Source organism: Trichoderma aggressivum (genome assembly GCF_033847375.1).
Source record: "Trichoderma aggressivum f. europaeum strain CBS 100526 chromosome Unknown scaffold_008, whole genome shotgun sequence".
Classification (NCBI taxonomy): Eukaryota; Fungi; Ascomycota; class Sordariomycetes; order Hypocreales; family Hypocreaceae; genus Trichoderma; species Trichoderma aggressivum.
Window position 1 is genome coordinate 324,713 of NW_026946374.1, and position 13,581 is coordinate 338,293.

Genomic DNA, 13,581 nt, shown 5'->3' on the forward strand with positions numbered 1-13,581 from the left:
TGAAGTGAAAGTCGTGGATGGAAATGATTCGTCTCGAGAGAAGTTGTAAAGATGAGATGCCTGACATTGAAGTCCAAGGGAGAGGCGCAGCGCTTAGGCGGGGTTTAGCCGCTGTGAAGCCTCAGCCATTCATTTGGCTGGTGCAAACGCGGTGCCAATTTTAGCCTCCTCGGAATGTCATCGTTATCTATGACTGCAGCAAATAAGAATAAGCACAAGACACGCGAAAGAGAAAGAAGTGAAGCCTATTGGATATTTCCGTTGCCAATATTCAAAGCAGATTTCCTACACAAGCAGGATAGAGCCGTTAAACGAGAGAAACAAACAGAAAATCCCATCAACACAGCGCTTTGCATTGCAGCGAAGAGCCAGCATAGGCACATGGAATTCCTTCCCCCGCCTTGCTGAGACGCTGACAAGATGACATGCATTGCATTTGCCCACCTGCTTCTATGTATGACTATGATGACGATGGGCTCTCCTTCATCAGATTCACAATCTTGCCGTGAAACGTTGTCCAGTTGGTGCTGCACATGTTCTTCACCGTGCCAACCAGCAGTCTGGATGCCTTGATCAGGACATCCTCGACCAGCTCTATCCCGCCGCTCTCGTTCTCTCTCACTGTCCAGACCGTCTCCATCACCACATTGAGCGGGCTGTACAGCCTCACGAAGACACCCTTCTCCAGGTTCACAAACTCGTTTGTGCTCTCAACGTTGGAGTCCCACAGCCCAGCAGGGAGCGTGTGCACCTTATCCGTCACCGAGTAGTACTCAGGCTCCCCTATTGCGACAAGCCCTCTGTTGGCTGGGATAGTTGGTGTCTCAAGCTTTGATGGCCGAGGGATGGGCTCGAACTTGACCATGTGAGGATCACACTGCATGTGAAGATTGTGGTTTTGTATGATTTCCAGAGCCCTGGTACTTGTGATTTCCGCGGGCAGAGTTGTTACATTCTGTAGCGTCGCAGTGGTGTTGAGCCACGCTACAAGATTGTCAATACAATTCGCACCCATTTGACGGCAGTTGAAGACTCACAAGCCATGATCGCTTGATGTAGTTAAATAATGATTATTGGAATCGGGTTTGTAATGCTCGAAGGCACTTCTCAGAACAACTAATATTCTAAAAAGTTGTCCGAATGGTGTTGACGCCTCTCAGGAGATGCAAAGTATGGTGAGGAAGATGAGACGGCGAGGCGCGGCGGTACTTGTAGAAACCCGAGACTCGCGACGTCTCACAAAGTACCGGCCGTTATGTTACACAAGGGTGACGAAGCCCAGATGCGCTCCAGGTACGCTAGTCAGCTGAAACAAGGAACACGAGGGTGTATCTCGAAATAAGCTCTCGGGCATCATGTCATGGCGCTGGATACGGAGTGCACATGAAAAGTGTTAACTAACAAGCAGCGTCATCAACCATCTCTTGGGGATTCGGGTTATCAGCAATCCCAGCACGGGACATCTTTTACACCGCAGCCATTCCTAGGCAACGATCCAGCAAAGGAAGGCCTTGATGGCGGCAAATTGGTATTTCGAATATGGTGAATGCTTCTATTGTATTATAAGTGGTTTCGGTTTACTTTGTCTGCATTTGCAATCGTAATGGTATTCACCTGACCAAAGACTCCATTCTACGTGACTTGACTTGATCTACACAATCTCCAACTTCTCAATGTCTAGATCAACACTCCAAGTCCCAAAATAGAACAATCCATCGTTATGTAATCTTCGCACCCCGCCAATTAGCATTCACGTGACTACGTGAAGTCATTACTCAAGCCATAACGCGAGTTCGTATGCAGACGTGAATTATAACGAAGAAACCGTGCAAAGCAGCAGAAATCCGGTGCTGCTGTTTCGAAGTAGCATCCGCCATCATGGTCACCTCTACAAAGATCAACCGGGTGAATACGCCGAAGAAGGCAGCCGCAGTTTCAAGCTTCAATAAGAAACCTGCCAAGCCCAACGCCAGCATTCTAAACTTTTTCCAAAAAACGGCAAAACCAGAAGATTCGCTCTTTGTCGGCGCGGTACCTGCGGAAACGGCCGACAAGGATGACTTATATGGCCGTGACGATGGAAATCGATTCAATGAGGTTGAAGCTCCGAATAAGAAGAGGAGGGTGAGCAAAGAATCCGTTCAGCCAGCGGCGGGGAAGCAATCGGCGGATGCATTAGAAGCATCTCCTCTAGGTGACCCAATAAAGCCGATAAACCCTGAAAACGGGGACGAGCCAAAGAAACCTAGGCCTCGGATCAAGACGCCCTTTGTCATGGATTCTGATAGCGAAGATGACGACGTTGACGATCACGACGACAACAATTCCAAGCCCATCACACCGCCGCAGGGCAAGAATGCCAACACTGCTGCTCCATCACCTCCATCCGCTCAGCCGGAACCATCGAGTGAGACCGCGGAAGCCAAAGATGCCAATGTCAAGTATGAACCGCCGCCGCTTCTCGAGCAAGAAACCTCGACCGACATTCAATTTAACCAACTGGGGGACTTCGCTGACTTGGACGATTTCGACGTAGACGAGTTTGAAGGTGAAGAGATGCGGGAAATGCGCTTCATGCGAGAGCAGGCCCGGCTTGAAGCCCAAGAGACCGGAGCTCCTGGCGACGACCTCGACGACCTTTTGGATAATCACGCCATGGTAGAAAACTGTCCACTCTGTGGCGGCAGCTTGCTCGGCATATCTCCAGACGAAGCTACGCGACATGTCAATTCATGCCTCGATGGCAATCCCATTCCGCTACCTACGAAAGAAGACGCCGCGTCCAAGGATGTTGCTGAAGTGGAGGCCATGGAAATCAGCAAAAGATTTGCTCGAGCTGCCGTCCCTAGACCTGGTCAAGCAAATCCTTTCGAGATCAATACTGAGAAAACGGCCAAAAGTGCTTTTTCTAAGCTAATGTCTGGCAATGCGGAAGATTCGGCTTGGGCTACGGCGGCGGCGGCAGAAACTGCGTCTCGGGGCCGGCCTGCATACGAACGGACATGTCCATTTTATAAAATCATGCCGGGATTCTCAATATGCGTCGACGCATTTCGCTACGGTGCTGTTGAGGGATGCCAGGCGTACTTCTTGAGTCACTTCCACAGCGACCACTACATCGGCCTTACCGCAAACTGGCGACACGGCCCAATCTATTGCAGCAAGGTAACCGGCAGCTTGGTCAAACAACAGCTCCGAACTGCAGCCAAATGGGTCGTCGAACTGGAATTCGAGAAACCCTATGACGTTCCCGGGACTGAAGGCGCAACCGTCACCATGATGCCTGCCAATCATTGCCCAGGGAGCTCTCTATTTCTCTTCCAAAAACCGTTTGGCAACGGGCCGAACAAGCGAATAAAGAGAGTATTGCATTGCGGCGATTTTCGGGCTTGCCCGGAGCACGTACAACACCCCTTACTCAGACCCGATGTAATAGATTCAATATCAGGTAAATCAAGACAGCAGCGGATTGACATTTGCTATCTCGATACGACGTATTTAAATCCACGATACTCTTTCCCTCCTCAGGGAGACGTCATTCAAGCCTGCGCAGACCTGTGCGGGTCCATGTCGGCTGATCCCAACTGCGCCGATGATGTCTGGCAGAGGTCTGAGAAATCTGCCGGGACAGGGACCATGAGCAAATACTTTCAAAGCGACAAACCGTCAGAATATGACGCTGGATCGAAGGCCAAGTCCAGGCCCAAACAGCGCCTTCTGGTGATATGCGGTACTTATTCCATCGGCAAGGAGAGAATTTGCGTAGCCATAGCCAAAGCCCTTGGCTCCAAGATTTTTGCATCCCCAGCGAAAATAAAGATATGCAAGCAGCTCGATGATCCAGAATTGACCTCGCTGCTGACGTCTGATCCTGTCGAAGCCCAAGTTCATATGCAAATGCTCATGGAGATCCGCGCAGAAACGTTGCAAGAATATCTAGACAGCTACAGGCCACATTTCAGCCGCATTGTTGGCTTCCGCCCCAGCGGCTGGAACTTTCGGCCTGGAAACGGCAAGGCTATCGGGGCCAATACACCTCCAAGTAGCATATCAACCCAGCAGCTTCTTCATGGGAAATGCTGGAGGACAAGATTCGGAGTGAAGGACCTTGTGGCTCAGAGGGGTAGCACGAAGGAGGCCATGTGCTTCGGCGTTCCCTATTCCGAGCATAGCAGTTTTCGGGAGCTGGCCATGTTTGTCATGAGTTTACGCATTGATAAAGTTATACCCACTGTCAATGTCGGCAGCGATCAGTCGAGAAAGAGGATGAAGGGTTGGATCGATAGATGGATGACTGAGAGGAGAAAGGGAGGACTGGTGAGACCGTTGATCGAGGGAGAAGACGACGAGCACAAGAATGATTCCCAGCTGTGGCAAGGCAAAGCCGGCGAAGGGGGTGGAGCTTGGTGGTAAAAATCCAAAACAAACCAGCTAGATATCATAAAGCTTTTATTAAAACGTCCAAAGTGATGCTGGTGAGAAAACCGGCGGTCCGTTGCCCATGCCATGAGAAACGCCAAATGACTGCTTTATATCTGCAACAAGCCCCAGTGACCATCCATCACACTCCGATGCTCCGATCCAGGTGTTATTTTTTCCCCTCTCCTTTCCCTTCTATCTCAAGCAGAATACCAGAAACCTCTTCCTTGGCTAGTAATCACATGTCATACCAAAGATCCCTTATTTCGCTTTCGCCTGCTGTGCAGCAGCTTCTATAGACACGGTTAGTCTTTGATGCGTGATTCCCCCCCTACGTCTAGATCTTACCTCTCCGAGTAGCATCCTCCAACAATTGGGTATCAACCGACGCCGCCGGAAGGTGAACATATCGCACAACGGAACCACGAATAAAGACGTTCTTGACGGAGCTCTACGAAAGATTCGTCAGCCCATACTCCTCCAGCAGAGAGAACACCAATGCTTTCATACCAGGTGAGGATACTTGAGCTCCTCCACGACTTGAATGTCATCGAGCTTGATATTGAGGTACTGGTCCACGCTTTTCAGGATGCCCTTGAGCTGGATGTCGTTTTTGAGCTCCACGGTGACCTCATGGTCGATGAGCGTCTTGAAGAAACTAACCCCAAAGAAATCAGCCATCCATTCTCTCTACCACTGTCCACTGCTACTGCATCATCTGACAATGAGCATCGCGGGCGAAAAGACGCACCTGAAGAAGAGCATGATGACAGGATTCGGATTTCAGCTACCCTTCTCAAGCTATGTTTAGGCGGCGGGGTGATTTTCAACAAGGTTCGGTCCAAATGCGGTGCTCAGAACAGCGACGTGCAGCGTTGAAGGTGATGACGACGATTCGAATTGCTTGTATATTTGTAATGAGATTTTTTTTTTTGGGAGGGGCGTTGTATATCTTTTCAGGTCGCTTTTTCATGGGGTGAAATTGTCATGATGAGCGAGAGTCCCCACGCCAGTTGGTACTGAATGAGGTGTTGAGCGTTTGGGGTCACGTGACGCTGGATTTGGATGCTTTTGGGCGAGACGGAGCTTCAATACATGGAGACTGAAAAGAGACGGCTTTATTAGCTATTTTAAGAGACGAAAGAAGATTTATTAAGGAATTTGAAAAGAATATTCGAGAATTTAGTTTAAAAGTATCATCGAAGCTGAACGCCGTTATGGATATGTAAAGAGAAACTTGTGAGTGTGAGAGCTATCATGATCAAGTATCACGGCAATATTAGCAAGGAAAGCTACAGTAGAGAAAATACAGAATCGAACAATCAGTCAATGTGCATATATGCACATATATTGCAAAATGCCTTCTTTAATTATTCGAATCCTAAACCAGAATGACTCCTAAACCCGCAACTTGGCCGGACATCACCAGTGAATCTATATACCTATGCAATGCTCCTCTTTCACGTCACCAACATCCGTTTCCACCTAAGCCACATGTACAAACGCTCGCTTCTTGGCGCTGCGCTCCTTGTTCTCCTCCTCCCACGTCTCATCAACGTACTCCTTGACACTCTTATCCCGGATCTGCATGCCCACCACCTTGAGCGCAGCAATGTTGACTCCCATCTCATCCTTCTGCTTCTTCAGGGCCGCTCGCAGGTTGGTCCGGATGCCATCCATCATGACCTTCATCGTCCGGCTGGCCACAATCTGCTTGTGATGCGTCTTTAGCATGAAGAACAGAATTCGGCATGTAAGAGGAATGTTCATCGACCGCATGGCGAAGATGTTGATGAACGTAAACAAGATGGGGACCGAGGCAAACGGAAGCACCAGCAGAGCGTCGTGTAGAGCGGAAGCCTTGATGCGCTGGAGCACAGACATGACGTAGGCCTCGGCGGTGATGTTGCCCAGGGCAAGGAAAACCGGGTTGCGCTGCGGAGGCATGGCGTGGGGATTCGTGAGCTTGGCCTCCTCGTATTCCTTTAACAGGTTCAAATCCGCCATGCCCATCTCCAAGGCCTCTGCTATTCTCTCACCAGCCATCAACGTCTCCGTGGTCTGCTTTCCCGCGGCGGCAACCTCGCCATTCTCGTCGCCTCCTTCGGGGTCCTTCTCCAAAGAAGCCGTCAAAGTACTCTCGTACAACTCTTCCAGTTCCTTTTCCCGTTCTTCCTCCAAGAAAATCTGCTCGTCGGTCTCGTCCCATACGCGAATGCTCTTGTCGTGACTGGCGGTGATGAGGAAGTTTCCGCTGTGGCTCATGGCTATGGACCAAATCTCGCCGTGGTGACCATCTAGCCTCTGAATTTGCTCAAACTTGTCCCCATCCCAATATCGAATGGTTCGATCTTTGCCGCTGCTGAAGAAGTGATGTCCGTTGCCATCGGAGTTGTGAGGGACAAAGGCCACTTGCAGAATACTGTCTTGGTGTCCAAACAAGGCCTTGTGGCAATCTCCAAAGTCGAGACCCCAAATTCTAATGTTTTTGTCTGCGGAACTCGTGACAATGAGCTTGCTATCATACGAGATATCCATGCTCAGTACAGGTAACTTGTGTCCGTAAAGGTTGAGGTATAGTTTGAGCGAGTCCACGAAGAAGACCTTGACCGTGCTGTCGAGAAGTGATACTGCCAGTAATCTGGCATCGGGTGAAAATCGGAGGCTGAGAATATCATCGGAAACCTTGAGTGTCCTGGACTGCACAAGCTTGAGCTTGGGGGTCGTTCGTTTTGTTCCCAAAACCTGCTCCTGCACAATCTTAAAGTCCCAGAATTTGGCGCTCTTGTCTGCGCTTCCAGAGACGACGGATCGGCCATCAGGGTGAACTTGCAACGCCCAGATGGCTCCCTCATGTGCCTCGACGCTGTCTAGGAGAGAGGCCGACGCAACATCAAATAGCTGCAGTTCGCCGTTCTTTGTGCCCACGACGACGACCTTGTCTCCAGGAAGGAAAGCACAGCAAAGAGCATATCCACACTCAAACGTTCGGATACACGTCTGGGTCTTGATGTTCCAAATCTTCAACAAGCCGTTGGAGGCCGATGCCAGCATCTTGTCGTCTGAGCTTAGTGACAGGGCTCGTATATCAGCTCTGTGTCCGGGAATCTCGACTGAGAATGCCTTGGTGTAGTCTGGGATATCGTCCTTTGATTTCTTTTCGCTCTTCTCCTTGGGCTGTACATTGTAGTACTCCAGCTGGTTGTTGGTAGTTCCCACCACTAGATGGATTTGCTTTTGGCCAGCCGGTAGAGCCCAGTCCATCGAACGGACCTTGCCGCCTGTTCTTAAGATGACGAATTGAACAAACACATCGCTAATGTCTGCTTTTGATACGTCTTCCTGCGCATCATCTCCATTCTCCATGTCGGCATCGTCGTTCTTGGCATCCTTTTGCTTCTCTCGTCTTCGCCGTCTTTTTCGGGCAAGGCCCTTTTTGACTTCAGATTCTGATCTGATGCGCCATATGTCGACGCTCTTGTCCGAACCATGAACGGCGAAATAGTCACGCTGGGGGTGGAAAATAACCTCAGTTGCTCGATCTTTGTTTTGTCGAAACAGAGTTCCCCGGTCTTGCAGAAACTGCGCGGATGCATTCACCTCCACCCGTTGGGCAGTCGAGGCCAGTCCCTCAACATCCAATGACCACACTTTCATCTCTCCATCGTTGCCTGCCGTGATGCAGCCGCTCAGGTCTGGAGACACGCCAAGGGCCCAGCACTCACCATTCGTTTGAGAAATGTGTGTTTCTATGCAGTGCCTTGACGACAGATCCCAGAGCTTGAGAAGAGAGTCTTTGCCAGTCGACAAAAGAAACCCGTCAGGCGCATCTTCGCCGTTGAGTATCATGGCTTTGTTTCCATCCTCGTCGCTCACTTGGGATTCGGGTTCCAAGAATCGGAGTCCTGTGATCTGGTCCTTGTGTCCGCGCAGCTTGAACTGTCCCACCTCGGCGACAAGGTCCCAGACAATGATGTCGGTGTCTTTGGAGCCGCTGGCAAGTCGCACTCCGGATTTATCAAAGACGAGATGCGTAATGGCGGATTTATGTCCATTGAAGTTGACTAGAACAGTGGCAATTTTGCTGTCCCAGATACGAATGCTTCCGTCTTCGTAGCCCACGGCAAACATGTCCTTGTCCACGCCGCTCTGCGCAATGGCAGTGACGGGGTAGGAGCATCTTTCATCTCTCCATCGACCGGTCAATTCACCCTTTTTAATGTCCCAGCACAAGACTTCTTCGTTTGCGGCCGTGATGGCCTGGCCTGCGCCAGTGCCCGTTCGGTCTTTGGATGTCCAGACGAGGTTCGAGGAGCCGGACAGGATTGTGCCAAATGATTTGGCGTGCTCGTACTTGCTGCGTCAATTATCAGTATGCTGTCTCGGCCTTGCCTTAGAATCGTTCTCAAGCTACTCACAGGTATGATTTGACCATGATTGTCGATGTCAACCTCAAACACTGGCTTTTGTTCTTGCCAAAGGAACTTGCATTTACACGCCCGCTGCTAGCCAATTGCGCGGGTATGGATATTTTTTTTCGTAGCGCTTATCGATAACAGGGATTCGGCTAGTGCTCCGCTGTGTTACAACTTATAGTGGCCTGCTTACCTACGATAGCGCTAAGCTCAGTGCTGTCACGTGGCGAGCTGCCCCCCAAGCTTGACGTCTTCAGCAACGTAGCTCAGCCCCACCACGGGGGTCGGAGTCGTCAACCAGCTCCAAGACGATCCGGAGAGACTCACCAGCAGTTGCCACAACAGAGCCGCCACGATGCTTCTTCTCGACTACCAGAACGCCCTGATTCAGTCGGTGCTTACCGAACGATTCTCCGGGTATAACATGGCCCATTGCCCTGAGGACGAGCCGAGCTGACTGCGGCACAGTGCCCCGCCCGTACACATCGACCAGACCGTATCCGACTTCGACGGCGTGACATTCCACATCTCGACTCCTGAGGTCAAGACAAAGATTCAACTCTCCATCGCGATCCGCTGCTTCAAGGACTTGGCCAAATACGGTGCGGAGCAGGTTCTCCAGCGCGAGTACGGCCAGTATGTTGTTCCGGTCGAGCCCGGCTACGACTTCTCGGTGCTCATTGATCTAGAGAACCTGCCGGAGTCCAAGGGTAGGCCATTGCGAATCACAGAAACATTCTTTCTTCTCAGCCATCAAGCTTACTCGGGGACATAGAGGAACGCGACGCGTTGGCGATGCAGTTCGCCCTGTTGAAGCGCCACGCAATGGCTGCGCCGTTCGAGGAAGCATACCAGGAGCACTATACGCTGAAAGAGGAGGCATCCAAGTTTAGCTCGGAAGATGCCCCCAAGGGTGTGATGGAAGGCGGCGAGGTCAAGGCCATCCACTACCGAGAGGAGGAGGCCATTTACGTCAAGGCCAGTCACGACCGTGTCACAGTCATCTTCAGCACAATCTTCCGTGAGGAGACCGACAGGGTGTACGGAAAGGTCTTTATCCAGGAGTTTGTCGATGCACGAAGACGAGCCATTCAGAATGCACCCCAGGTGCTGTTCAGAAACGACCCCCCGCTTGAGCTGCAGGGCGTTCCCGGCGTGCGAGATACTGGAACGGGAGAAATTGGATACGTCACATTCGGTAAGTACAGGATGGGCTATCAAACTGCTTGTTACTATAGACTTGGTTGTGCTAACTCGTTCAAAAGTTCTCTTCCCAAGACACCTAACCCCCCAGAAAATGGCGTCTGTCATCTCCCACATTCAGACTTTCCGAGACAACTTCCACTACCACATCAAGGCTTCCAAGGCATACATCCACTCCCGAATGAGGAAGCGAACCGCAGACTTCCTGCAAGGTGAGTACAATATGGTATGCGTCTATATGATCAGTATGCTAACGACTACAAAGTGTTGCGCCGCGCACGCCCAGAGAACGAGGAACGGGAACGAAAGACGGCCAGTGGCAGGACATTCAAGGTGCAGGGCAGCTAAAGAGAAGAGTAGAGCTTCATGCCTCTTCTCCCTCTCCGGCCAATTGTAGATTTAGGCATGGCATGTCGAGTAGATGCAGCCTCTTGTTAGAGCAGGGGGCTACTATAGGTAGTATTGAGGTTTGTGACTTATTGGCAGGTGTAGATGGATTTTATGATGGGAAACATTTAGCCATGACTCTTTTTCTCATAACCCCTGGCGATAACTCTTGCTATTTGCTTTGCATAAAATTCCCAAACTTGATCTTCCAGGGCAGACTGCATCAAATGACAATGGATGCCGTTGTATGTCATTTGCCAGCTCTGTTCTTTGTTCTCCGCCGTCTTTACAGTCTTGCTGATACTCGTTCGATGTCACTGCGGAGAACTCGCTGTGCGGCATAGTTACAGCGGACACGCCACTATAAAACCGATCCATGATTTTACTGTGGAACATCCATACACTACCTGAGGCTAGTCGACGGCCAGCCTCATATCTCGGCCTGCCGCTCAAAACTCAGCACCGTCGACCTTCCTGGTCGCAAATACGATGGTATGGCCATTTCGAGCCTCAGCTCCCGACAAGCGCGCAGACGATGACCATCAGCCCAAGAAGCGGCCCGTCTCATGGCCGGATTCCTTGGGCACAGGAGATTCGAGTCCGCTAGCAGCCGCCAAAGAATGGGCACCCGTGGTTGGCTTCTCCCTGGTCGGCCTTGCGGCGCTGCAGCTCTATGCGAATTACCTGCGCCGGATCCCAGGCGCTGCCTACGTGCGGCCCAATTTCTTCCGCAACAGGAGCCTGTTTGGCAGGGTGACGAGCGTTGGCGACGGCGACAACTTTCACCTTTTCCACACGCCAGGGGGGAGAGCCGTGGGCTGGGGATGGCTGAGAAAGGTCCCTGAGACGAGAAAGGAGCTCAAGGGACGGACTGTGAGGACCATCTCTGTTTCTCCCTTTGCTTTGATCAAAAGATGCGATTGCTAACATAGAGCGTAATTATAGATACCCATTCGCATCGCTGCGATTGATGCGCCAGAGGGGGCGCACTTTGGAAACCCAGCTCAGCCCTACTCAGACGAGGCCCTGCAGTGGCTTCGAAAGTACATCTTGAACCGAAACGTGCGTGCGTACATTTACAAGACGGATCAGTACCAGCGCATCGTGGCTACCGTCTATGTGCGCCGGTTTCTGCTGCGCAAGAATGTCGGCTTGGAGATGATCAAGAGCGGGCTGGCCACCGTCTACGAGGCAAAGACGGGCAGCGAGTTTGGGGGGCTCAAGGAACGATATGAGAGGGCCGAGGCCAAGGCGAAGAGGAAGCGCAAGGGAATGTGGGCTGGAGATCCCAAGACCTTTGAGAGTCCGAGGGAGTATAAGACAAAGTGGGCGTCGCAGCAAGACAAGACCCAATGAAGATTTAGGCAATTGTTGTTTGTTTTTTGAGGAAATGGAGGTACGAATGAATGATTTCTCAGTGTTCGTGTTCTGTTGCGTGAGTGAAGCTCTCATTCATTGGCATGGCTATCTATAGAACGAGGCTACGCAAGTGGGAAACATCTGCGGCAGTGGGTGTTTCGTGGTCAGCCCATCTTGGAGGACATTTCATCTACTAAGTTTTACCCCTTCCGCAGGTACTCGACCCGACGCTCCCGTGCTTTACAGCGAGATACTGTGTGAAACGAACGAACGGCATTCACCAATCGTGGCTTGGATTTACTCGAATGTCATCGTGGGGGGGACGTTGGGCATTCGCATAACCGGACCCGGGCCATTGTTTTCATGGCATGATCAGCAACTGGGTGTTATGTCTGTCAATGGCATGCACGGCCTGGGTTTGCAACAGCAAACAAACAAGTCAGAACGGCTAACGGTGACATGGGCCGCGGGACCCATGAGCTACATACGGCTTCTGAGCGTGATGAGCAATAGGATGTCGAAGCGATGATTTCAGACTTCACCCATGAGTGATCCGTGGATTGTGCGTCTTTCGGATCTCTTCCGGGCCCGTCTCCCAGCACTCCGTAGAACCTTGATGACTGGATCGACGGAGACTTTGTTTCTGTTTCCATGCAGGTCGTAGGTATTAGTACGAGCATTATACTGGCAGCGTTTCGCATCTTTGGCGGCCAAGCAAGAGTGGACCGACGCTTTGTGCCCCTGACATGATGTGATGCAACGACGCATTCCGCGAATGGGAATCCCGCTTGGACAAGACAAGAGCCGTGCTCCGATGCATCTCACAGTCGCAAACGCTGTCAGGGGTGTTTGCGGTAAAAGGCTTGCCATCTGCCCATTCTTTCTCTCTTGGAGATAATAATAGAAGAGCCTTCTTTGTAGCGTCCCATACCGTCAGTGGAGAGGCATCCATCATTAGCCCTGCCCTGTTCATTTGTTTCGAGGCTCACCAACAGAGCCTCCGTCACTCTTTTCCTACTCCGTGTTGTCTTTCCTTGTGCCCTCGTTTCAAAGACTCACGATCCATTCACTCGATCCCGTCGAGTTTAGTCATACACGCTGTACGATACCCTCTCGACTCCTCAGTTGCCGCTAAATCATCAGACTGTCGCACGAAGCTCTATTGCGCCGTTGTATGACGGGACCTTGTACCGAGTACAGCGTGTGCTCTGCTGATTTCTTAGTGAGTTGAGGCTGAGCACAGAGTACGTGTGCTGGCCGATTCGATCTCGTCGCGCACAATCTCGCTTCCACTCCCGGGCCAGCAACCACACACACCGCTCCAACATCGTCAACTTTGGGCTGCTCACACAGCAGTTTGAGTGTAACCCAGGAAAACTCAGGTACCAGAAGCCATCACGCGCTGGAGCGTTCCTGATTCCAGCGCCTCTCCCGCCTGGAGCCACTCGCTGTTGCTGCCCAGCGCACTAAACCTTATAAGGCTTAGCCGTCCTGGCCCAGGAGCAACAAGAGCAATTTCGCGCATTCTTTTGCTTTTCCTTCTCCAGCCCAACCAGCAGCCTCTTTTCGTCCTGCTCCATCAAAAACCCAGTCCAATTGCCCCATCACCAAACTCATCGCAGGCGACGAGACACTGCCCGAGCATTTCCTATTCGCGCGCTGCTTCGGCTTCAACAAAAAATTCATTGTTACGCTCGTTTCCCTCCTCGATCGATACCCAATCCAGCCCAGCTGTTATTTATTTCATCTTTAATTCCGCCTCCCCTGTCGTCTCGACTTTGCCGCCAGCCATCGATTC

General features: G+C 51.4%; 6 protein-coding genes across 6 annotated transcripts; 3 read left to right on the forward strand and 3 right to left on the reverse strand.

Annotated features, from left to right (window-relative positions):
• Positions 1-460: 460 nt before the first annotated feature.
• Triagg1_2957 (uncharacterized protein) lies at positions 461-1,015 on the reverse strand (the record flags this gene model as incomplete). The annotated part of the gene is made up of 1 exon (XM_062897195.1): positions 461-1,015. The coding sequence occupies one exon, from the start codon at positions 1,013-1,015 to the stop codon at positions 461-463; it is 555 nt and encodes a 184-aa protein (XP_062758024.1).
• Positions 1,016-1,878: 863 nt separating this feature from the next.
• On the forward strand, positions 1,879-4,413 carry Triagg1_2958 (uncharacterized protein; the record flags this gene model as incomplete). Its single annotated transcript, XM_062897196.1, has 1 exon — positions 1,879-4,413. The coding sequence occupies one exon, from the start codon at positions 1,879-1,881 to the stop codon at positions 4,411-4,413; it is 2,535 nt and encodes an 844-aa protein (XP_062758025.1).
• A 267-nt stretch (positions 4,414-4,680) lies between these two features.
• Triagg1_2959 (uncharacterized protein) lies at positions 4,681-5,184 on the reverse strand (the record flags this gene model as incomplete). Its single annotated transcript, XM_062897198.1, has 4 exons — positions 4,681-4,712; positions 4,768-4,870; positions 4,930-5,077; positions 5,171-5,184. 4 exons carry the CDS (start codon positions 5,182-5,184, stop codon positions 4,681-4,683), a joined length of 297 nt encoding a protein of 98 aa, XP_062758026.1.
• A 720-nt stretch (positions 5,185-5,904) lies between these two features.
• On the reverse strand, positions 5,905-8,854 carry Triagg1_2960 (uncharacterized protein; the record flags this gene model as incomplete). Its single annotated transcript, XM_062897199.1, has 2 exons — positions 5,905-8,776; positions 8,838-8,854. The coding sequence occupies 2 exons, from the start codon at positions 8,852-8,854 to the stop codon at positions 5,905-5,907; spliced, it is 2,889 nt and encodes a 962-aa protein (XP_062758027.1).
• Positions 8,855-9,189: 335 nt separating this feature from the next.
• Positions 9,190-10,385, forward strand: Triagg1_2961 (uncharacterized protein; the record flags this gene model as incomplete). The annotated part of the gene is made up of 5 exons (XM_062897200.1): positions 9,190-9,251; positions 9,303-9,544; positions 9,610-10,032; positions 10,100-10,249; positions 10,303-10,385. The coding sequence occupies 5 exons, from the start codon at positions 9,190-9,192 to the stop codon at positions 10,383-10,385; spliced, it is 960 nt and encodes a 319-aa protein (XP_062758028.1).
• A 266-nt stretch (positions 10,386-10,651) lies between these two features.
• Triagg1_2962 (uncharacterized protein) lies at positions 10,652-11,780 on the forward strand (the record flags this gene model as incomplete). The annotated part of the gene is made up of 3 exons (XM_062897201.1): positions 10,652-10,669; positions 10,842-11,297; positions 11,370-11,780. 3 exons carry the CDS (start codon positions 10,652-10,654, stop codon positions 11,778-11,780), a joined length of 885 nt encoding a protein of 294 aa, XP_062758029.1.
• Between the last annotated feature and the right edge of the window lie 1,801 nt (positions 11,781-13,581).